Source organism: Camellia sinensis, chromosome 5 (genome assembly GCF_055761805.1).
Source record: "Camellia sinensis isolate YWXY chromosome 5, ASM5576180v1, whole genome shotgun sequence".
Lineage (NCBI taxonomy): Eukaryota > Viridiplantae > Streptophyta > Magnoliopsida > Ericales > Theaceae > Camellia > Camellia sinensis.
Window position 1 is genome coordinate 104,431,561 of NC_138965.1, and position 24,639 is coordinate 104,456,199.

At 36.2% G+C, this 24,639-nt stretch overlaps 1 protein-coding gene across 4 annotated transcripts; it reads left to right on the forward strand.

The window, feature by feature from the left end:
- Positions 1 to 1,673: 1,673 nt before the first annotated feature.
- Positions 1,674 to 14,396, forward strand: LOC114266741 (dnaJ protein homolog 2). Of its 4 annotated transcripts, none has more exons than XM_082869445.1 (8): positions 1,674 to 1,858; positions 5,059 to 5,229; positions 5,479 to 5,644; positions 5,758 to 5,896; positions 9,596 to 9,729; positions 11,733 to 11,875; positions 12,244 to 12,442; positions 13,752 to 14,396. In XM_082869445.1, exons 2-8 carry the CDS (start codon positions 5,080 to 5,082, stop codon positions 14,087 to 14,089), a joined length of 1,269 nt encoding a protein of 422 aa, XP_082725571.1. In that variant the 5' UTR covers positions 1,674 to 1,858; positions 5,059 to 5,079; the 3' UTR covers positions 14,090 to 14,396. The 4 variants fall into 4 exon arrangements, with proteins under 4 accessions (XP_082725571.1, XP_082725573.1, XP_082725572.1 ...); XM_082869447.1 differs by lacking the exon at positions 1,674 to 1,858 and adding an exon at positions 1,867 to 1,959; XM_082869446.1 differs by lacking the exon at positions 1,674 to 1,858 and adding an exon at positions 1,876 to 2,759.
- The last annotated feature ends 10,243 nt before the right edge of the window (positions 14,397 to 24,639 follow it).

Below are 24,639 nucleotides of genomic sequence, written 5' to 3' on the forward strand. Positions count from 1 at the left end.
GTCTTCCGCCACCACCATCCACTCTCCACCACCACCACCACCACCACCACCTGCCACCTGCCACCACCACTCACCACCCACCTGCCACCACCACCTACCTGCCACCACCACCCACCCCTTGCCACTATCACTACCACCACCACCACCACCACCACCCACCACCCACCTGCCATCCAGCACCCACCACCCGCCACTACCATCTACCGCCCGCCACCACCACCCGCCACCTACTTGCCATCACCACTCACTACCCACCTGCCACCACCATCCACCACCTGCCACTACCAGCCACCTGGCACCCACCCACCCGCCACCACCACCCGCCACCCACCACCACCACCACCACCACTACCACCACCACCCACTCGCCACCTACCTGCCACCACCACCCACCACCACCACCCACTCGCTACCACCTATCACCCGCCACCGTCACCCACTCACCCACCCACCACCACCACCACTCACCACCTACCCGCCACCACCCGCCATCCGCCATCCACTTGCCACCACCATCTACCACCCGCCGCCGCCACTGCCACCACCCCCGCCACTGCCCACTCACTACCACCCACCACCCACTACCCGCGCACCGTCACCCACCCAACCACCATCACCACCCACCACCCATCCGCCACCACCCGCCACCACCCACCACCCACTCGCCACCACCCGCCACCGTCACCCACCCACACACCCACTACCAACACCCGCCACCTACCTGCCCCCACCCACTACCACCCGCCATCCGCCACCCACCTGCCACCACCACCCACCACCCGCCACCACCACCACCCACTCGCTACCACCCGCCACCCGCCAGCGTCACCCACCCATCTGCCACCACCCACTACCACCAGGTACCCACCACCCACCGTCACCACTTTCCACCACCCGCCACCGCCACCGCCACCGCCCACTCGCTACCACCCACCACCCGCCACCGTCACCCACCCACCCGCCACCAACCACCACCCACCACCACCACCATCTACCCACCACCTACCGTCTTTCGCCGCCACTTGCCATTTTTCACTCTTTTTTATATTTTTTAAATTTTGTAAACATTTTGTCAATTACCAAACGCGTTTGTAGTTTATGTTTTTCTAAAAATAAACAAAAAATAAACAAAAACCAGTTTATAAAATTTTTGTAAATATAAACTGAAAACGTAAACGTTACCAAACACACCCAAAGTGTCCGTCTCTCACCTTCGTACGAAGAGCCAGCCCGTTAATCTTCAAACCGCAATCCACCGTCAGATCTTCCACAACAGACGTCTCAGATTTCACCATGATCTCAGCCCTAAACTAACAGCCCGAGCCTAGCCCATCACCAGCGGGTGATCCAAGGTCATCACCCTCCAATCAAATCGCAACTTCACGTATACGGCAAAGGTCAACTTTAAATTTAGGTCAAGTTTGGCAATTAAAAAATAATTCACCTTTTTATCTTTTTATTTTTTTTTTATCACATCACCTCTCTATTTTTTTGTATATATTTTCATAAAAAGATCAAAAGTACATTTATTTAGATCATTTTAAACAATCCCTTAACCTCGAGAGACCTTCTCCAATCAATAACTCACAATTTCCACACGTGACGAGTGATGATGAAAGGAGAATGAAAAAAACAAAAAAAAAGCAAAAAAAGCTGCCGATGAAAAGAAAAAAGGGTCAAACATTTTTATTCAATCTGACCTCTCTCAAAGTTGGACCCAATAAGATACTGATGTGGACTTAGTTACCTCACCTGCAGGTTCTTCAATCACGACTCTTGTTCACTAACCTTAAAAGTGCCTCTCTCTCACCGCTAAGATTGCAAACCCTCTCTCTCTCTCTCCCCTAAAACCCCTCTCGTAAGTATTCGAATCTCCTTTTCAATTCTTTCGATTTAATTTCATTCTCTGCATGTGTACATGTGTGTATCTGAGATTTTGTTTTCATATGATGCGAAAAGGTTGTTGCTTCATAGTGTTTGATGGGTTTCATATGATTTTGTTTTGTTTTCCTGGTGTTCTTTGATTTGCTGTTGATGTTTATGCGTTTAGAGTTCTTATTTTTTTGCAAATTCTCTCAAAATTAAAGCCTATCTAGTCTAAGTTTATTTTGTTGTCAATTTCTGAGATGAGTGTTACTTGCTAGTAATTACTCCTTGTCCTGGAATTAGATATGTTTTGTTGGTGGGGACCATATATGGAAAGGTTGGATGATCTTCTCTAATTGAAGATGCTCATTTAATTGGTGGGTTTTAATTGTGAAGATTGGTTTTTGGCGTGACTCTGCATGAAGTAGTGGATATAGTGTGCATTAAAATGCATTGATAAGTGGGACTTTGTGTGCATTGACGAGTACCCACACAAAGATTCTTCTTCCAGTCGTTTCGTGTGTGTGGGTCTTTATTTTTTGTTAATTTAAGACTAGCAATCCAAGTGTGTTGTATAAATTGCCACAAAAAAGGAAAAAAAATAACGTTGAATTGGATTGGATGGGATGGGATGATTGGAGAGGAGTGAATGTATGCAGCTGTTGGTTTTTGTTTTGGGTTCTGATGTCGATGAATGCATTTAGTCAAAAGGTAGATAGGGCTTGTGGAGTTCTGAACAGAATTTTAGTTTTCGCTAAGGTGATTGATGGGAGTACGTCGTTCAAATTTTGTGTGGGGGAAATCTTTCTTATTGTGGATCAGATTTGGTTTTCTTTTGGAAGCTTGGGTGATATTGATATGCCTTGAAGCTGTTTATGTTTCATGAATTAATGGTAAATAGAGTGACATTGTATGTTGTTATTGAAGCTGTTTCTCTCCTTCAGTGTAGTATAATTTCATCTAGCAATATATTACTTTTCGGTTGCATATAATTAGTTAATGGCTTTGAGTTAAAATTAGCAAAAGGAATCTATCTCTTTGGGTGGTTTTATAAACCTATTCAAATCATGTTGCACATAGATATATTCATGTCTTTTGTTGGAAAAGAATGAATCTGTATTTTTTTGGGGTTAACTCAGTCTGTGGTTGCTCAAGAGTGCCTGTACAAATTGTCTTATTGAATGGATTCCATTGTTGGTGGTGATGGTGATTGCAACTGCGGTGTACGTATGTTTGTTTATATATTGTTATTTAGTAAATGCCACATTTATATGAGTGCATCTATTTGGAATTATTTTTTAAACAAACCAGTGAAGTAAATCTCAATTTTGTGGACTAGGAGATTCAGGCACAATATTCATGTTCATAGTTATATTCTTAGATTGATAAAAAACTATTGTGTATGAATACTATGTTAAAGATATATATGTATCTTTATATAGATTAAATATATAAACAATGTATAGATTAGATTAACCTATAATGGATAGGTTAGGTGTAGTGCTTGCTGTAGGTGTAGTGCTTGCTTTCGGTTGCTTTTCCTCTCTCAAGCCATGATGATGTTTGTATTCACTCCTATATAACGGAGAACAATACAACATTCAATATATCAATAACATCTATCAATACACAATTTATTCTCTCTCTCTTTCTGTAAACATTAATTCTAATATGGTATCAGAACTATAAGATTTAGGCCTGTATTTCTTTCTCACCGGTGGGCAGCCGGCCGACAACTTTGCCTTCGCTGCCCGTTGGAGTTGTCTACACATACCTTCTGCATTATAACGTCCTCTCTGGGTGGAATGTACTCTACCTTCATATCTACAACTGAAAGCAAGCACTACACCTACAGCAAGCACTACACCTACAGCAAGCACTACACCTAACCTATCCATTATACATTAATCTAATCTATACATTGTTTATATATACAAAGTAACCTGCGCTGACAGTTGATACACTTCAAACGTCCTGTTCTGCAGTCGCCGGGACAAGTTTGTGACCGCAGTCATTGTCTCCATACATGATTTTAGCGTATACGAGTTTGCCTCAATGTCCGATTGTGTAGCCATTATCTGCTCCACTGTCATTTCTGGATAGCTAAGCACCAGGGACGGCGGGAGGTCGTTTGGTTGAGGTTCAAGGACAACCGCTACGGTTATCTCTCTTGTAGCCTCGTTAAGGTCTAGAAAGAGGGTGAGTGAACCACGGGAAGAAGATGCCATGTTATGTTAGGGGTTGCAAAAGCTATTAGAGAACGCAGAGCTTTCAGTTTGTTTTGCTTTCAACCAGCCTCAGCCTCCACCTTGATTTAAATAGAGAGCGCAGAGCCGCAGACGACAAACAAAACAGGATCACGTGTATCGCGCGCCGCTCGACACGACTTTTTATGTATTGGGCGCACCTTTTGAGGGCGCACCTTTTGAGGGGCACGGTTTTTGAGGGTGCGATATATCTATATATGCATATCTTTTGAGCAGCCTATATACACAAATATAGAGTGTCTTTACCAATGGTCCGATACAACCATACAGTGTCTTCACCAACGGTTTAACATGACCATACATTGTCCGCTACAACGGTCTAACACGACTATAGAGTGTCCTCTACAATGGTCTAACACCACTATACAGTGTCTCCTATCTTATTTTATTTTGTTTGTCAGTTTATTTTTTCGTTTTGTTATTCTCTCCAAACTCAAGTTGGTTTGTACCTATCCTCCTTGAGTTTGAGGGGGGCTGTTAAAGATATATATGTATCTTTATATAGATTAAATATATAAACAATGTGTAGATTAGATTAATGTATAATGGATAGGTTAGGTGTAGTGCTTGCTGTAGGTTGCTTTTCCTCTCGCAAGCCATGATGATGTTTGTATTTACTCCTATATAATGGAGAACAATACAACATTCAATACATCAATAACATCTATCAATACACAATTTATTCTCTCTCTTTCTCTATACATTAATTCTAATATACTATTCATCAAACAATATGCAGTTTTGAGACCCCATATAAGGGCTTTAAGTTTGAAACTTTTAGGGAAACTTCTGTTAACCGGTGTTTGAGTTTTCTAATGCTCAAATGAATTATTTACCTTGTATTTATTTGTTTCATGGTATAATTCTTTCTACTTTGCATTGTAGTGGTGCTAATTTGTTCAATTTCTTTGTTGTGGATTGGTAGTTGCTTTGAAGTGCTTCCATCATGTTTGGGCGCGCTCCAAAGAGGAGTGATAACAACAAATACTATGAGATTCTAGGTGTTTCAAAAAGTGCAAGTCAAGATGAGCTCAAGAAGGCATATAGAAAATCTGCCATAAAAAACCATCCAGACAAAGGTGGAGATCCCGAGAAGGTGAACCTATAAACCCCTATTCTGTTGCTCATGTGCATATTTGACCTGTTGGAAAATTTTGTATGCCATGCTCAGATTACTTTTGATATTAAAATCTATTATGTTGAAAAAAATAAATAAAAAAGCAAGCACAAAATTAAGATAGTTTGTGACAACATACACAACCATATCTTGATTAGTACTCGAATTAGATTTCTTTGAACTTCTAGTCTTATTGTAACACTTTTGTTTGTTGTTATTATGAACCAGTTCAAGGAGCTGGCTCAAGCTTATGAAGTTCTTAGCGATCCAGAGAAAAGAGAAATTTATGATCAATATGGTGAAGATGCCCTTAAAGAGGGAATGGGAGGGGCTGGTGCTTCCCATAATCCATTTGATATATTTGAACAATTTTTTGGTGGAGCTTCTTTTGGTGGTGCGAGGCCTGCTTAATTAAAATTTATTTTTGTCATTGTTATCTTGGTTGTCCGTTCTTTTGACAACTTGGGCAGATAAGTTACCATTTTACAATGATCTCAAAATTTGTAGGTGGTGGTAGTTCAAGAGGTAGAAAGCAGCAAGGTGAAGATGTAGTTCATACTCTGAAGGTTTCTTTGGAGGACTTGTACAATGGCACAACTAAGAAGATCTCTCTTTCGAGGAATATCTTGTGCCCAAAATGTAAAGGGTATGTCTTCTGTCTAAGTTGATTATTCTATTTTGTTGTACTGTTGCTTAGGTTTGTTTGGTCTTTTATCGAAGCTTCTTGTTTAGATTGATATTTATGTGAGGTAGTCTTCATGTGGATTCATCTGTGAGTGTATGGATGAAGTTGGCTGCTGAATTCACATTTTTACCTCAATAGTAGATTGCCGATGTCTGGTCTGATGTTTTTCTTCTGGGACTACATACTTTGGCCCAATTCAATAAATAGATCTTTTCCTCCTAGTCCCACCTTATAGGTCCTGTTTGTACTTGTATGAAGTATTTATTTGACTGATTGTCAAAATTTTTCTTTCTTGTTTTTTGGTGCATTTATTTTGTCTTTTAGTCCTTACTTTCTGGGAAATTGTGCTAGAAAAAAATTGGAAAGTGCCTATAAATTGTAATTTGAGTCAAGAAATCCTTGAAAAAATCTATTAAGGCATACTATTTTTTAGGTTATTTTGTAGAAATTACTATTGACACAAGTGTTCACGTTTTAAACCCTCCCCCCCAAAAGGAAAAAAAACAGTTGTTGACTGGCCTACAGTGGTAGCAAATTGGGTGAGTGCATGCAATTTTTACAGGAATGGGCTAGCTTTGGCCTGGTAATGTGTGGTGGGTTGCCTTTGCAAGGTTGATGAAGTTGAGAAGCCTTGCGCAAATGAATTGAGTAGTGTTAAAATCCACCTACTCTCCACCTACTTCACCCACTTAAACCTACTCCACTAAACCTAACCCACTACACCACTACCACCTCACCTACTCCACTAAACCTAACCCACTACACCACTACCACCTCCACTTCACCTACTCCTTACCTACTACACACTCACCCTCTTCTATATATAGGAATCATCATCTTGTAATCTATCTATCAAATATCAATCAATAATACATCATTTTTTTACATGGTATCAGAGCGATAAGATTTAGGCATATACTCCTTTCTTTCCGGCGGGCAGCCGGCCGGCAACCTTGCCTTCGCTGCCCGCGGGAGTTTTTCAACAACATCCTCAACCAAACACCTCTGGTTATCCCTTGTTGCTGTCCACAGTGATGCATGGTTACTTTCTGTCGCCTTCTATTTTGGTGCTAGATTCGGATTTGATAAAGCTGACAGGAAGCGACTTTTCAATATGATAAATGATCTTCCTACAATATTTGAAGTTGTTACTGGTGCTGCAAAGAAACAACAGAAGGAGAAATCTTCAGTCTCAAATCATAGTAGCAACAAATCCAAGTCAAACTCTAAAGTGCGGGGATCCGAATCTCAAACAAAGTTTTCAAAGCCACAGACGAAAGATGAAGAGGAGGGTTTGGATGAGGAAGATGAAGATGAGCATGGAGAGACCTTGTGTGGGGCGTGTGGGGAGAACTATGCATCGGATGAATTCTCTCTCTCTCACAGTATCACTCTCTTTCCTTTCTTTTTATTTTAATCTTCCCATTCCCTTTTCTCCTTATTATTCTATCCTCTTTTCCATTCTCCATCCAAAACCATTATCACACATCCACCGCCCATATCCCCCACTTTCTTTATACCCATCTTTTCTTTTATTTTATTATATATATATATATATATTAAAATAATCACTCATAACATCAAACCCCTCTGCTGGTTCCACCCATGTGAGCTTGTCCTCTCTTATTATTATTATTATTATTATTAAACAAAAAAAAAAAAAAAAACATAAACAAACAGGCAGACGACGAACTTGCACAATAGACTCATTTTATTCATATCAGGATCAACTCCGATCACCATTTTACACAAAAAAAAAAAAAAAAAAAAAAAAACAACAACAACAACAACCTCATCCACAGGCGGAATTTTTTCTCCTCTACTCTACTGCAGGTCTCTTCTTCTTGCCTCCGTCCTGAGCAGCCCTTGCCGGTGTTGTCTCCATATTTCCCACTCCACTGGGCATGATCACTACTCCCTGCTCCTCCACTGCAGCATATGGCGGCCCTCCAAATCGGAACATCACGGTGGCCTTCCGCTTCAGTTCCTTATTTTCTGCCTTTAGCACACTGATCTCTGCTCGCGCATCCTTATACATGCGTTGGAGCAGAGCCAGCTGGGAATTTAAATGCTGCACCTCATTTGTCCTACTCTGCAGCCGGTTCGACAAATTTGTGACCGCCGTCATGGTTTCCACGCATGACTTCAGAGTATACTGATTGGCTTCAATGTCCGTTTGCACTGCCATTTTTTGCTCCACAGACCGCATAGGAAAGTTCAACGGAGCAAACCCTGGGGCGCTTGGTTGAGGTTCACTGGCCCCCGCACCAGTTATCTCTCTTGTTGACTCGTTAAGGTCTGGAAAGAGAGTGAGCAGACCACGGGAAGACGAAGCCATTTTCTGGACAACAGAGTGTTACAGAGTGTCTCTATCAGAAATCTCTCTCAGAAAACAGAGTGTTACAGAGTATCTCTCTCAGAAATCTCTCTCAGACAACAGAGTGTTACAGAGTATCTCTCTCAGAAATCTCTCTCAGAAAACAGAGTGTTACAGAGTATCTCTCTCAGAAATCTCTCTCAGAAAACGAAGAGTTTTTCAGAGTTTTTCTAGCAGGTTTTTGTCTCTGCTTCCAAGCCTCAGCCTCCGCTTCGGTTTATAAAGACCATGACAAAGAGGCCGACACGCGTTCTGTCGATCGCGTGCATCGCCGCGTGTCTGGCGCACCTTTTGATGGCACGCCTTTTGATGGATTGGGCACGCCTTTTGATGGCACGCCTTTTGAAAACATGGGCACGCCTTTTGATGGCACGCCTTTTTATAGATTGGGCACGCTTTTTGATGGCACGCCTTTTGAAAGATTGGGCACACCTTTTGAGGGTGCGACTTTATAAGGGTCCGACAAGACTCTGTAAACTGTCCCGACATTGATTCCGGTTAGCTCCTTTATGGGTCCGACAAGACTCTGTAAACTGTCCCGACATTGATTCCGGTTAGTTTCTACAAGGGTCCAGCAAGACTCCGTAAACTGTCACAACAACTGTCACCACATTGTCTGCTACAACGGTCCGACATGACCCCATAAACTGTCTTCTACATGGTTATGACACCCCCATACAGTGTCCTCTACAACGTTATGACACCACCATCCAGTGTCTTCACCAATGGTCTGACACGACCATTCAGTGTCTCTTATCCTCTTTTATTTTTATGTATTTTCTTGTTTTGTTACACTCTCCAAACTCAAGTTGGTTAGTTCCTATCCCCCTTGAGTTTGCGGGGGGCTGTTAAAATCCACCTACTCTCCACCTACTTCACCCACTTAAACCTACTCCACTAAACCTAACCCACTACACCACTACCACCTCACCTACTCCACTAAACCTAACCCACTACACCACTACCACCTCACCTACTCCACTAAACCTAACCCACTACACCACTACCACCTCCACTTCACCTACTCCTTACCTACTACACACTCACCCTCTTCTATATATAGGAATCATCATCTTGTAATCTATCTATCAAATATCAATCAATAATACATCATTTTTTTACAAGTAGTAAAATGGAAGTCTGAGACATATTGATCATGGACTGGGAATACTAGTGTTACTAGATATGTGCTTTTCTCACATTTTTTTGTTATTAGCTTGGGCCACTACTCTAGCTTTTTTTAAAATATATGAATGTTTTGATTTGCATTTATAATTTCTCAGGAAAGGATCAAAGAGTGGGGCATCTGGAAGCTGTCACGGGTGCCATGGTACTGGAATGAAGATCTCAACACGACAGATTGCACCAGGCATGATCCAACGGATGCAACATGTCTGTCCTGAATGTGGAGGCTCAGGTTCTAAACAATCACACACGTGTTTCACTATTTCCATTTTGGCTCAATATACTATTATATGAACCACACAATACTTGTTTCACTGTGTCCATTTTGGCTCAATATACTATTCTATGAAGCACACATCTCACTTAATATAAACATTTTTGTCACCATTTTGGTTCCCAAAGAATCCATAACAATATTATATTTTCTTCAAATATTTATCTTGTCTAGTAGTTATTATTACAAGGACCAAAAAGTAAATCACTGCCAATAATGGCTATCCGCCTCTGTCCACTCTCACCTTGATTTCCTGCACGCATTAAAGTGCTACTATTCTAGTATATATATATATGTATATATCAGTACTAATATAATAAGGAAACACTAGGGGCAATACAATTTTTGGTGAAGCTTTGTGACATGTTTATTTACTGAGAAAATCCAAACCAAATCGAATATTTCTCTAATTCAGGCTCTTTCTTTTGATTGAGAGGAAGGATAAATAAGTAAACTAACACCTTCCTTAGTTGAATTCGGAATAGGATAATTAAGTAAATTAACACATGTTGATCAATTAGCTGAATCTAACCCATGTTCTATATGCAAGAACTCTCTCTAACCTCTCCCTCAATCTTATTCAGTTAAATAATATAACACTTCCTCTAAAAACATTGTTGCACATCCTGAAGTATCCAAGCTGCTTCCTTAAGAATCGGCTTCTCCCTAGGTAATTTGCCCTCAGATTAGATTGGTGGAGTTTGTTTTGCACTCTTTGAATAGTTTTTCTGTATGGTTTACTAAGAAAATTGTGGAGTTGAACTTAATTTTTGATACTATTATCAAGTGTGGCTTTGAAGAAAAAGTTGTGTTGTGAGTTTTTGCATAAGAAGTGTAGAAGAGAGAAATTGTCATGAGCTCTTGCTTGGCATTATTATTATTTTTGTAACTCCTTTTTTTGGTCCTCTCTCTCTAGGTAGTTTTCTATTTTGGGGTGATTTGTTTTTGCTTCCTTGTACAGTTGTTTTTTTCATATTTCACTTTTCTTCCTTTTGTTCTTTACTTTATGGATGTGTAATTTAGAGTCGATTGGTTGACTACTGGATTGTTAGCGTGGGATATATCAAATTCCATTTTCATAATAATTGATCTCATTATTAATTATTGAAATTCAGATTTGTTGGTGGCTTTGCCTTCTAATCTGTTCAGGATTGTGAATTTCATTGACTCCTTTAACAAAACGGTTTTATATATCTTGCATGGAGATTGTTTAACTCATTTTGGGTTTGGAAATATGAGTACATGGAACTTTATCACCACCTAGAACTATGTGTGGTCTACTTAAGAAGAACTGCTAACAAAGGCAAGTTTGACATTACAAAAACATGGTGTAGTTTAGACATTGCTCTTTTCTATGATAGCTCAAATTAGTACCATATGCTTTTTACATGTTTTAGGTTTTGAAGAACAATCTTACAATATTTTGTTTTTGTTTTGTGTTGTTTGTTTTCTTTTGGATTACAACAAATGAATTCTTTATTCTTTATTTATTTATTTCTTGGTGTTGCCCACAGAAATGATGAGATGAAATGGGTGGGGGTTTGGTCATATCCATGCAAAGTTTTGAGTCTTAATTTATTTGTAAAAGATTCTAATGGGCTGTGGATGTAATAATGGGTTTGTGGGTTAATATATGACAGATTGTGTGAAAATTTCCTTACATGTGTTCACAAAATACTTCAAAAAAGTTATCTGTTGCTTTGTATCTCTCAGTTAATTCATGTTGGTAGTTTATGGAGTCCTGCTTTCCATTTCCCCCCTTTTTTCGCGGTTATGAGAATAAGTACAGAGGCATGTTAAAGCCATTATTTTTTTTTATTGAATTGAAATTGGTTCATTTCAAATTTGCTATTGCACTTTTTTCTTGGGGGGGGGGGGGGGGTTTAAAATGGATGTGTTGCACATGGGATGTTGTTTGCTAGTAATATTAATTAAAATGTTGGAATCTGTCATTGCTTCAGGAGAGGTTATCAGTGATAGGGATAGGTGCCCGCAGTGTAAAGGTAACAAGGTTAAGGCGGAAAAGAAAGTGCTGGAGGTGCATGTTGAGAAAGGGATGCAGCATGCCCAGAAGATTTCCTTCAGGGGAGAAGCTGATGAGGCAGTAAGTAAAGTTTGATTGTCACACATAATTGATTTTAGTGTGTTCTCGTCTTTACACTACACGAACTGCTTGGAGTTCTGGACTAATTTGATATGGACTGGAATACAAATACACACCCTTCTATGCTATCCAACATTCCAACTGCTACAGAAAATTTCATGAAATCATTTGCAAATTCTAAAAAGTGGTCTTTTATGCTGGTTTGAGAAACAGTTTTGTGTTCTATTATGTGGCTGAGAAGCATTTTGTAGCTTGAAGCTTCCTGAGTGATGAAATGCTAGTTCAATTCGTTTGACATTGTGTTCTGTTCTTGTGATTATCTTATTATGGCAAGAAATTTCTGAGCTTCTGTTATCCCTTATGATCAGCCTGATACAATTCCGGGAGACATTGTTTTTGTATTGCATCAAAAGGAGCATCCCAAGTTCAAGCGGAAGTTTGATGATCTCTATGTTGAACACTCGCTCAGTTTAACGGAGGCTCTCTGTGGTTTTCAGTTTGCCCTGACTCATCTTGATGGCAGGCAGCTCCTTATTAAGTCAAATCCCGGCGAGGTCATCAAGCCAGGTAAATAAATACTAGATGGCTTCATGATTTTTTTCTCTCTCTCTCTCTCTCTCTCTCTCTCTCTCGGACTTCGTTTTAGGGCTGAGCAAGGAATCCGTGAAATCCGTAATTCGATCCAGTCCAGTCCAATCCGATAGGTTTGGATTGATTTTTTGAATCCGTGGTTTGGTTCCGGATTAAAGAATTAAAAATCCGTAGTCCACGGATTGGTTCCGGATTAAACTTCACGGTTCCGGATTGGAACCGATCCGAACCGTATACAAATAGTCTATATTTTTATTATACATCCACCCTCATAGTATCTTCTCTTATTCCATATAAAACATAAACTCAAACCTAAACCTGCATAATATCTTCTTTTATTACTTTTGTTTGCTAGTTTTTAATTTTAATTTGTAATGGTCTAAATACTTATGGTGAAACCAATTTTCTTATAGTTGTTTAAATTTTAGAACAGTATGTCGTTATTATAGAAAGACATGTTACTATTGTGGAACTAATATAGCGCTATGTTTATATTTTTATGAAATTAAAGTGTTATATATATATATTTTGTTATTTAATTATGTGAATCCGTGGTCCTAAACCGATCCAATCCGTATTTAAATGGATTGGTTCGGATTGGTTCCATGATTTAAACAGATTTGATTGGTTCCAATTTTTCAGAAACCGTAAATAATGGATTGGTCCTGGTTTTACGCCAATCCGGTCCAAGCCAGACCATGCTCACCCCTACTTCGTTTGATTAGAAAGAATAACATGATGGAAAGTGAAAGTGGTAAAAAATGTGAAGTGAATGAAAAGAAATGGAAAGGAAATTTTTTTTTTTTTTTTTGCAAGCATTTGATTAAGATGAAAAAAAACTTTGCAAGTAAAAGAGAGATTTGGAATTATAATTATTACGCAATAAAGAAACAGAGAATTGAAATTATAATTATCACTAATTCTAAGAACACAATAAAAACAGTGTGTATTGACAAGCTGTAATTTATTTTGAATGTGGACCCCACCATACTTAGGGTTTAATCTTAGCCATGCGTTGCTTTTTGTGGATCATATTGTGTTCCTGGAATTGCCATTAATTATAAGTAACCCTTGCATGAATAAATTTAAATTTTATTGCTTTTCCTGTGTTTTTTTTTCCCACCACTTTCATGCTACACAAACTAAAAAAGATGTTTCATTTTTTACTCTTTCCTTTACTTTCCACCACTTTTATTCTAATAATCAAACTCAGCCTTGTGGATTGTTCTTCAATGGAAACTGTGACTTCTGTGATTTCATTTCATTTTTATTGTTCCAAATACAGGTCAGTCCAAGGCGATCAATGATGAGGGAATGCCACACCACCAGAGGCCATTCATGAAGGGCCGGCTTTTCATCCACTTCAACGTGGATTTCCCAGAATCCGGATTTCTTTCCCCTGACAAGTGCCGGGATTTAGAGGCAATTCTACCACCGAGGCCAAGCAAGCAGTCATTGGACATGGAGATGGATGAGTGTGAGGAGACCACTTTGCATGATGTCAACATGGAGGAAGAGATGAGGCGGAAGGAGCAGCACCGACTGCATGAGGCTTATGATGATGAAGACAATGATGATAATGATGAGCCAACTATGCACCGTATGGCGTGTAACCAGCAATAATTATCTCGGCATTTGTGTTTTGCATTAGGGAGGTGTTTCCGGATATTATTATTAGTATTATTATTATTATTATTTTGTTTTTGTTTTTGTTTTTTGTTGTGAAATTGGATTTAGGAATCTAGCTACATATTTTGCGTCACTGCAATTCTTGTCTTTATTTTACAGTAGTTACTACCTTTCTACAAGCTGTATTGAGATGATATGTTATATTTTAATATATAGAATGAATAGAGTGCTGGTGTTGGTAGGTTTTCTTGTTTCATAACTCTTTTCCTTCAATATATATATATATATATATATTAGTGGATCTTGTGAGCTGCAGTAATTTCAAAATTTAGAGGGATGGTCATAAGAGTAGTTGAAGGAAAAGATAATTTTTATTTTTTTTACTCCATTGTTCTTTTCTATCTTCTTCTCTTGCACAAATTAATGTTTTAGTGCACTTTTAAGTATCATGTTTTGAGGTATATATGGTTAAAAGTGTAAGGATATAGTATCTGTTGGGGAGAAAAGTAAATTGTTTGGGTCTATTAGGGTGCACAAAATAAAATTTGAGAACCAAACTAACCTGGCCTCTCTATGTGTTGGGCTGACTCAGGTTTTTTTTGGTACAATGGTTTGGTTCTTGGTATTAAAATCATTAATGATTGGGTAGATTCTTGGCTTAGCCCATATTTAAATCAAATTAACTTGAGACTCGAATCTATGTATATATTGTATTAAATTTTATTTATATTAACATATTTTCATGTAATTGAGTGTGTTTATAAAGGGAAAGCCTATAGTACTAAACTATCAGATTCATCTTTCATTTACTTCTCGACTACCAAACTACAAATCATATTTCATATGTTTGGTTGTAAGTTGTAACTCATATATAACTAAAATTGACTCATTTTATTCTTTTAAAATAATTGACTCATTTTCTTTTAAAATAATATATATATATATATATACATATATATTTTTTTTTTTGGGGTTATGTTAAATTATTCAAGGGTAGTTTACTTTAATTAATTTTTGTTGAATGTTCAAGACATGATCATTTTAGGGTTAATTACACTAAGATATTCTCAACTAAAAACAAAGTCCAAATAGTATACAATAATGTATGTTTATTTGCAAATATTAATTTATTCCATCATCTATACACCCTTATATTTTGACCTCTTCAATTATGAAAATGTACAACTTCCATACCCTTTAGACCACCTCCTTAGAAGGAGTGTATTTATATTATTTTTATAGTTGGAAGTCAATATAAACGGATTTATAAATATAGAAGTTAAGTGATACTCACTAATAGTTGATGCAGTATTAATGTAATTAACTGATTATTCTAATTATTTATTGTTAATTACTTATTGTTTGTGTGTGGGAAGACAAGTAGAATGGTTTAAATTGTACTAAATAAAAAATTAAAAAATTTATTCAAAAAATAAAAGTTGTCTTTGTAGTTTCGCCATCCCCCAGAAAAAAAGGAAAAGGAAAAGGAATCTACAGATTTTTCTCTCATAGTAACAAAGGTTGATTCATCCTTCTTGTGCATTGCACATGGCTTGTAGTGACTAGTCACTTTATATATTGCCAACTCAATGAGCATTTATTAGTGAACCAAAAACATTTAGGATATTTTGGTTTCAAATTCTTATGAGACAAACCATGCAATGTTCACTTTCACTTTCCCAACAAGGAGTGATCATCATTCAAATCAAATCAAATCAGACAAAACAAAAAGAGTCCTATATTTTGAATGCACTTTCTTTGTCTCAAAATGCACACCACATTTTATGAGGGCTAAGCTCATCAAAGCTTTAATTGATATTAGTACATAGTTTCATCATCACCAACTAGAAAGAATTCTAAATAATGAAACGTATGTGCCAGCCCTTAAGTAACCACTGTTGTGGATATATTTGGTCGTAATTAAAGATCATGAAATGTGCAAGACAGCTAGGTTGGAGAGGGGGTTCCAACTCCACTTGATAAGCCTATTAAAAGATGTTCGACTATTGAGTCAATTGATGGTGTTATATGAATCAATTAATGTATTAATATTAGTTATAATATTATTATTGACCTCACTCATTATACAAATTACAAATATTAAAAATAATTTAAATTATGTCACATCATCAATTGATACACTAGTCAGTACACTAGTTAGTGGATATAACATTATTATTGAGTCAATTGATGATGCTCACGTTATACAATTTTTGTGTGGCCATCTAAAGTCAATGACACGTGGACCAAATTTATTGGCTAATGCTGATTTCTATGATAAATATAACACTTCTCATTAACTTGAGATTTTTTAAATTTTATTTCCTATAATTTGAACCGCAGCATCCATTTCCAAACAACTCCCATGTTACTGAACTTCAGATACCAATTAAGAATGTTTGTGATAAATATTGTCATCAATCTTTTGGTCATATTGGGGGTGGAATAAATTGGAAAGGTTAATTTTGCAACTGTAAGAATGATAATACTAATAAAAGTAAGAAATAATATGATAATTATAGATAAATATTGCTGAATGACGAGAGATAAAAAAGTAAAAATGAGTGAAATGTAATTTTTTAATATTTTAGTCTTGTTATATTTAAAAACATTCAATTATATTAATTTATACAACGAAATTTAATACATATAATTTAGGCTAGCAAGAGATAGAACGCTATGGAAGAAGAAAAAGTCGTCCCCACCATACTTCTTTATCAAAGCAGGAAAAACTAGCATAGAGTAGGACCACAATGTGAAGGAAATTGTCGGTTTCCTTGCTTGAGGAAAAGGTTTACAAAAATGGAGACATACTAGAGTAGAAAAATGCCTTGAAGTTTTAATTCTTGAGCCTTAAAGTCAGCTTTAATGAACTGGCAGTAGGTCTTACCTACCGTGATGTGATATTTTGATCTTGATTTGTTTGTTTGTTTGTTTTTTTTCTTCTCCTTATCATGTCATTAGTGTTTCATTAGAGTACCAAAATTAGTGTTCTGAATCATTGCTGTACTAGAATAACGTTTGATCGTGTTTCTTGATTAAGTAGAAAAGAGATATATGATGTCTGTTTTGTTTTTCTGTGCATCTCCATGATAGGTAAATCTTCATAAAAATGAACAACTTTCGTGTAATTTGTGATTGGATACAACTGTTAAGATTTTTTCAACCCTATCCCAAATATCATGTCCTTGGAAATGAGATGTTGAGCTCAGTTCTAATGTATAGTAGGCACGAACTTCTAAGTTTTTAACTAATCTTGTTACTTCCATTTTACACTATATGTTTATTCCCAAAGTATTTTGGTAATGATGTTAAGATTTGTAAGGTCTGACTTGAACCGATGAACTTGCATGAGAAGACGTGATTCTTGGGTATACATTGACGTGGTGCCAGTCAGATTTTGCTTCTTTTGTTTTTTTTTTGGGAAAACTGAAAACCAAAAGAGAGGTTTATTTATATATCTCTTCTAATGGACTTATAGTCTAATAAACCCACAAAGTTTTGTTGTGTTCTATCAAATTCTATATATTTAAATTTGTATCTCAGGAGGTCATTTTTTTCCCCCTAATATATAATTCTTTTGGGACTATTATACTCTTTGTTCTATTTTGATAGTATGTATTATACACAATAAGATATATACGGTTTTCCTATTTTTTTAATTCCGTTTTGGTAGTTTTGGTGATCCAAGATATTGGAAGAATCAGTGGATAAATTTCCATTATAGGTTTTTGTAGGAGTTTCGTTTACTTCTTGGTGGTGAGAGAACATTCGAATATTGTTCTCTTCCATTGTTGTGGTTTGAAACTCTATTTTTTTCCATTGCTACGGTTTTGAAGCTCAATTTTCTTCCATTATTATGGTTTTGAAGTTCAGAATTGTTGTACAAATGTTGGAGAACATTTGAATACTATCTTCTTCCATTGTTGTGGTTCGAAGCCCTATTTTCTTTCATTGTTACGGTTTTAAAGCTCTTTTTTTTCTTCTTCCATTGTTATGGTTTTGAAGTTCAGAATTGTTGGATGAGAGTTAACACCATTTTTTATTTTGCAATTACATGTAGGTATGCACTTGGTAGGGATTCACGTTCAGTAATGTTTGTGTATGTTCATGATTGTTCAATAATTGATTAAAGTTATATTTGACTTTTTGTTTCGAGATGGATTGATATGGTATTGTGTATCGGTGTGTGTATGTTTATTGGTTGGGTATTTCAGTGAATGTGAACGTTCACATCCACAGAAGTCATTGTTGTTGTGAATTATCAGATTTTAATGTTTTGCATTTAGTGATGCGAGCTTTAATATTAGAAGCATGTGATAGTTATATGATGTGCAATGTGGACTGATGATTACATGATTATTATACTGTGAATGTTCACATATTACTGATTATTATATAAGTTTTGCATTTTTTTGCATGATTATTACATGGTGTGAATATTTACATTGTTTGGAGTCATTGCTTGTTGTGAATTATCACATTGTAACGTATTGCAAATGGTGTTGTGATCATCACATTATTAATCAATATTAATATTCATATTCAGGAATATTCATATAAGTGCAAACAACAATGTGTTATTTTATCAGCATGCATTTGTAATGTGAAAGTTCACATGAACATTATTTATCGGGTAAATTACACTTTGCATCCCTACATTTTGTACCAAATCCCACTTTGGTCCCTACACATGAGATCATGACAGTTAATCCCCTGCACTTTTGGTCAAATTTCACTTTGGTCCCTACACATGAAATCGTGACAGTCAACCATTTTCACTTTTACTCAAATCCCATTTTGATCCCTACACAAGTGTCAATGTTTCTCTTTTGTAACTTCATTTTTAAATCTTTAGCAAAATCTAGTAATGTGACAAAAAATGTGACTACGAAATGAAGGTAAGAGAGGAAAAGAATTTATGTTTTTTACCAATACACTTTGTCTTACGTGATAAGCATATGAGAATTATATAATACAATATATATATATATATGTTCTTATGGTAAAAAATAGGACAAAAAGGGAAGAAAGTAGAGCTTTTAAAATAAAAAATAAAAAAATGCGACAAAGAAATCGAAAAGAAAGAAAGATGAATAGACAGAAGACTTCCAATTTATGAAAAACCCTAGTTCATCTTCTTAATTGTTCACAACTTGCGTTTTGTTTTAGCCTAATACAGGCATATTTTGATATAAATTTTGGGATAAAGTGTGTATTGGTGGAAAATGTAGATGATTTTCCCTTCTTACCCTCATGTCGTAATCACATTCTTATCACATTTTTGTTAAAGATTTAAAAAATTGAGTAATAGAAATGGGACATTGACATTTGTATAGGGACCAAAGTGAGATTTATAGGGGATTGACTGTCACAATTTCATGTGCAGGGACTAAAGTGGGATTTGACCAGAAGTGCAAGGAGTTGATTGTCATGATTTCGTGTGTAGAGGCCAAAGTGAGATTTAGTGCAAAGTGTAATTTACCCTTATTTGTCACAACCTACATTAAGCCAATGGTTATGTATACACAAATATAAGCAACCACCAATAACATGGATATTCACAGTGTCTACACTTCAATTGATAGGAATGTTCATAGTGTTGCTTTTTCACGTTGGAGTTGTAGAAAAATATTTTCGAAAAAATTAATTTAAAACAAATAAATAATAAAATAGAACATAAGAAATTTTTTACAGAAATTCTGCAAAAAATTAGAACAGTTTGTGACTAAGACTAGTGTTTGAACACTGTGTCTTTAAGACAGAAATTTGCCTTCGCCTCTGGTGCTTGTGATTGATATGCATCGTGTCTTCAAGATACAATGATCATTACACATAGAAATTGCACAACTTTCTGTGTGTACAATGAACTAATTTGTCTTACGCACTCTCTCTATTATACTTGACTATGACATATGCATAACATCATGTATTTGGTTCATGTTTAATACTGCGTAATGAATAACATCATGTATTTGGTTATTCAAAACCATTTCCGGATAAATGGGAATTCAACGTGCATTTGAGCTTCGTGAAAATGGCAAAGTGGGTTTTCTAGAAATTTGTGAAATGTGCTTGTCCCACATAGGAAAGGCTTGAGATTTTATATGAGTATAAATTTTAAGTTGGCACACTTGGGATGGGCCCTAAGAGGAACCCAAGTTTTGTAAGGAATAGAGTTATGAACAAAGTGGGTTTGACCCAAATTCACCACACATGTGCGCGTCGCCGTCGTTGTCTAATCGAGCTAGGTGTGGGATGTGGGTTGAATCGGTCCATACTATATTTTTTGGACAAAATTCATTTGAATTTTTTCAAATTTTTTTGCAGGAAAATTTGAATTTCAGATTTGTTTTCTTTTCGTTTTTGTGTCAAAATTCAAATTCAACCTTCTCTTGTCATCTCCCTTCCAATCGATTGCCTTTCAGTCGTACCTTTCCGGCCATTTTCGTATAGCCATGAAGGCTTCCCAAACATGTGCGAGTTTGGCTATAAATAGCCTTTACCATTTCCTCAATAACTCATTCAATTCACATTCGTTTTATCTCATTTTTGTTTCTGTCTTTTCCTGTTTTTGTCATTCTTTGCTTCTACATATTTTCTGCAAATGGTTTTAGGAAGAGTCAGTGAGAAAGAAATAGTTTCAGCATTGGTTTGGTTGGCCAGGCTTGGCACTGTTGTGCTACATTTTCAAAATATAGTAGTTGCATCATAGGAAGTAGACGCCAGTACAACTTGGAGCACTAAAACAATGGCAAAATCTACTTTAAAGAGATTGTGTCAAACACAAGTCTCGACTTAAAGTTATGCATTTTTAAAGTGCTGTAAGAATTAAATTTAGAATTAAATTTTCATAATTAGTTTATGAATTATTTGCCTGTTGTTTATTTTATTTATACATTTAAATTACACACACATTACACAAAGGACCATCTGGGTTCTAACAATCTTAAAGTAGATTTTCGTTTTTATTTGGGTTTTATACTTAAGTAATATTCTATTTCAAAAAAATAAAATAAAATAAAATAGTAGTAATATACTGTTTAAATTTTTATTTTTTTAATAAATAATAGTAATATACGGTTTAATTTTTTCTTTGATAGATTGTAGTAATATACTGTTTATCATTGGGGTTTTGTTACAGAATTTTATTCTGTTTGTTTTGTGTGTACAATTTATTTGTATAAAAAAATTTTAATTTGCGATTGTTGCATTTTTATTTCATTAGAAATAATGGCAACTGAAAAGGATAGTGCTGAGACTATTCCTACCGCAATTGCAAACCCAATCACTACATCATGATGTCGGTATTGTTAATGATAACTCCGTCATCACTAGTAAATCATGGGGAGAAGCCAAAAAAGTTCAATGGAACTGAGTTCAAAAGGTGGCAACAATAGATGATGTTTTATTTAACCACACTGAACTTGGCTCACTTCACCCATGAAATTGCTTCGGTACTGAATGGAGGAGAAACCGATTGGCAAGTTGTTGCTGTTGTGGAAGCATGGAAACATGGGGATTTCCTATGTCAGAACTACTTCCTCAACGGATTGGACAATACATTGTACAATGTGTATAGTGTTAAGAAGATTGCAAAAGAACTGTGGAAATCCTTGGAATTAAGGTACAAGACCAAAGATGCCGTCACAAAAAAATTTGTCTTCAGTTGATTTCTTGACTTTAAAATGGTGGATTCCAAAATGTTATAAGTCAAGTTTAAGATCTCTAATTGATCCTGCATGACATTCATGCAGAAGGAATAGTTCTTAGTGAATCCTTTCAAGTTGCAGCGATGATTAAAAAATTACCACTAACATGGAAAGATTTTAAGAACTAACTGAAGCACAAATACAAAGAGATGAATTTGGAGGAACTAATTGTGCAATTCCATATTGAGGAAGACAACCATGGATTTGAGAAGAAATCTGGTGGTCACATTATGCAAGCAAAAGCTAATGTTGTGGAACAAGGATAAGGATCTCGTTCTAACAACAAAAAGAGGAAACATGACGGAAAAGGTTCCAAACAAGGTTAATTCTTGGGTAAACTACCAATAGGTCCTAAATGTTGGATTTAATTTCCATCAAGTCCTATTGAAAATAAGTCCTAATAAAATCGTTGCTAAAAATGGATAATTAGTGACTTTTTGTTGTCACTGGTTTTTATAAATTGTCTCTAAAACTTACAATTAGTAACATTTTTCTGTGACAAAATTTTTAAATTATCGCTGAAAGTTAAAAATTAATAATATTTTTTTGTGATAATTTTTTTAAACTGTCACTAAAACTTATAATTAGTGACATTTTTTGTGACAAAATTTTCAAACTGTCTCTGAAAATTAACAATTTACGATATTTTTAATAGTGTTTGATGAAAAACGCTATCAATTATCATCGGACCTATTAGACAATAAGTTCACCTATTAGGACCTATACGTAAGTCCCCTTTAATTCTTTATGTAGACTTGTTTATTTGGAATGTTTACCTTAGAATTTGATCCTAATCATAAGTGTGAGATTTATGTTGAGGCAAAACCCACTAAGACATCATTTAATAAAGTGGAGAGAAGTATTGAACTTCTAAGTTTAATTCACACAGATATTTGTGATTTGAAATTTGTTCAAACTAGAGGAGGTAAAAATGCACTTTATTACTTTTATTGATGATTGTGCTTGATATTGCTAAGTTTACTTATTGAGAAGTAAAGATGAAACTTTTGGAAGCTTTTAAGCAATATAAGCTTGAGGTTGAAAATCAACTTGGCAATAATTAAAGTAGTAAGGAGTGACAGAGAAGGTGAGTATGATGCACCTTTTGAGGAATTTTGTTCTCAACATTGTGTCGTTCACCAAACCACTGCACCCTATTCTCCTCAGTCAAATGTAGTTGCAGAGAGAAAGAATCGAACTCTTAAAGAGATAATGAATGCCATGTTGATTACTTCAAGGTTACCTCGGAACTTGTGGGAAGAGACGATTTTTTCTTCCAACTCTGTCCTTAACATGATAACTCACAAGAAAATCAATCAAACACCTTATGAATTGTGAAAAGGTCGACGACCTACTTACAATTATCTCAAAGTGTGGGAGTATTTGGCCAAGATGGCAGTCCCTAGTCCTAAAACGACTAAGATAGGACCAAAAATCGTTGACTGTGTGTTCATTGGTTATGCGAATAATAGTATTGCATATAGATTCTTAGTTCATAGATCTGAAAATACTAATATGCATGTGAATACTATTATTGAGTCAAGTAATGCATCGTTTTTTGAACACATCTTTCCTTGCAAGAAAGCTGAAGAGTTTAAAACTCCCAAAGTTGAAGAGACAAGTTCAAGTAAAAGAACTTTTGATATTGTTATGGGTAGCAGTGAAGACCAAAATGATAATGAAGAAGATGAACCTAGACATAGCAAGAGAGCCAGGATATCTAAATCATTTGATCTATATTTTCTGACATACCTGTTAGAAAATGAGTATCAAAACTTCAAGGAAGCAATGCCAGGTCCTGAAGCTCTATTATAGAAAAAGACTGTGAATAGTGAAATTGAATCCATTCTACAAAATCATACTTGGGAACTGGTAGATCTTCTACCAAATTGTAAACCTCTTGGGCATAAGAAGATATTCAAGAGATAGATGAAAGAAGATGGTTTAATAAGCAAATTGCAGCATTGTATAATTTGGAGATATATCAAATGGATGTTAAAACAACATTTTTGAATGGCGAGTTAGATGAGAAAATCTATATGGAACAACCGGAAGGGTTTAAAGTTCTAGGCCAAGAGAAAAGGTTTGTATACTTGTCAAATCCCATTATAGATTAAAACATGTTCCGAAACAATGGCATGAAAAGTTTGATTGTTCTATGATTTCGGATGGTTTAAAGATAAACAAATGCGACAAGTGTGTCTATGTTAAAAACATAGACATAGGCTAAGTCATAGTTTGTCTTTATGTGGATGCCATGCTTATTATTGGAAGCAATACTGACATGATTCAATCCATGAAGAAAATGTTAAACAAGAGGTTTGACATGAAAGATCTGAGATTAGCAGATGTAATTCTAGGGATGAAAATCACAAGAACATCTGAAGGATATGCTTTATCTCAATCTCACTATGTTGAGAAGATTCTTGAGAAATTTGGGAAGCATGACGAACGTCCTGCAAAAACACCTGTTGACATTAGTATTCATTTGTCAAAGAATACAAGTGTAGGCATATCACAATTAGAGTACTCTCAGATAATTAGAAGCTTGATGTACTTAATGAATTGCATTACACTAGGCCAGATATAGCCTATGCTGTGAGGAAGTTGAGTAGGTATACAAGTAATCCAAGGACAGATCACTGGAAAGCAATAATTAGGGTATTTAGGTATCTAAGGTATACCTAGAATTATGGCTTACATTATACTAGATATCCAATAGTATTAGAGGGGTACAATAATGCTAACTAGATATCGGATACTAAAGACTCAAAATCCGCGAGTGAATTTGTCTTTACCTTGGGAGGTGTTGCAATCTCTTGGAAATCTTCC

Excerpts from the sequence above, each read along its gene's own strand:
- LOC114266741 (XM_082869445.1), top strand. The coding sequence starts at position 5,080 with ATGTTTGGGCGCGCTCCAAAGAGGAGTGATAACAACAAATACTATGAG. Across the intron at positions 5,645-5,757 it reads TGGTGGAGCTTCTTTTGGTG|GTGGTGGTAGTTCAAGAGGT; the intron begins GTGCGAGGCCTG and ends CAAAATTTGTAG. Across the intron at positions 11,876-12,243 it reads GGGGAGAAGCTGATGAGGCA|CCTGATACAATTCCGGGAGA; the intron begins GTAAGTAAAGTT and ends CCTTATGATCAG.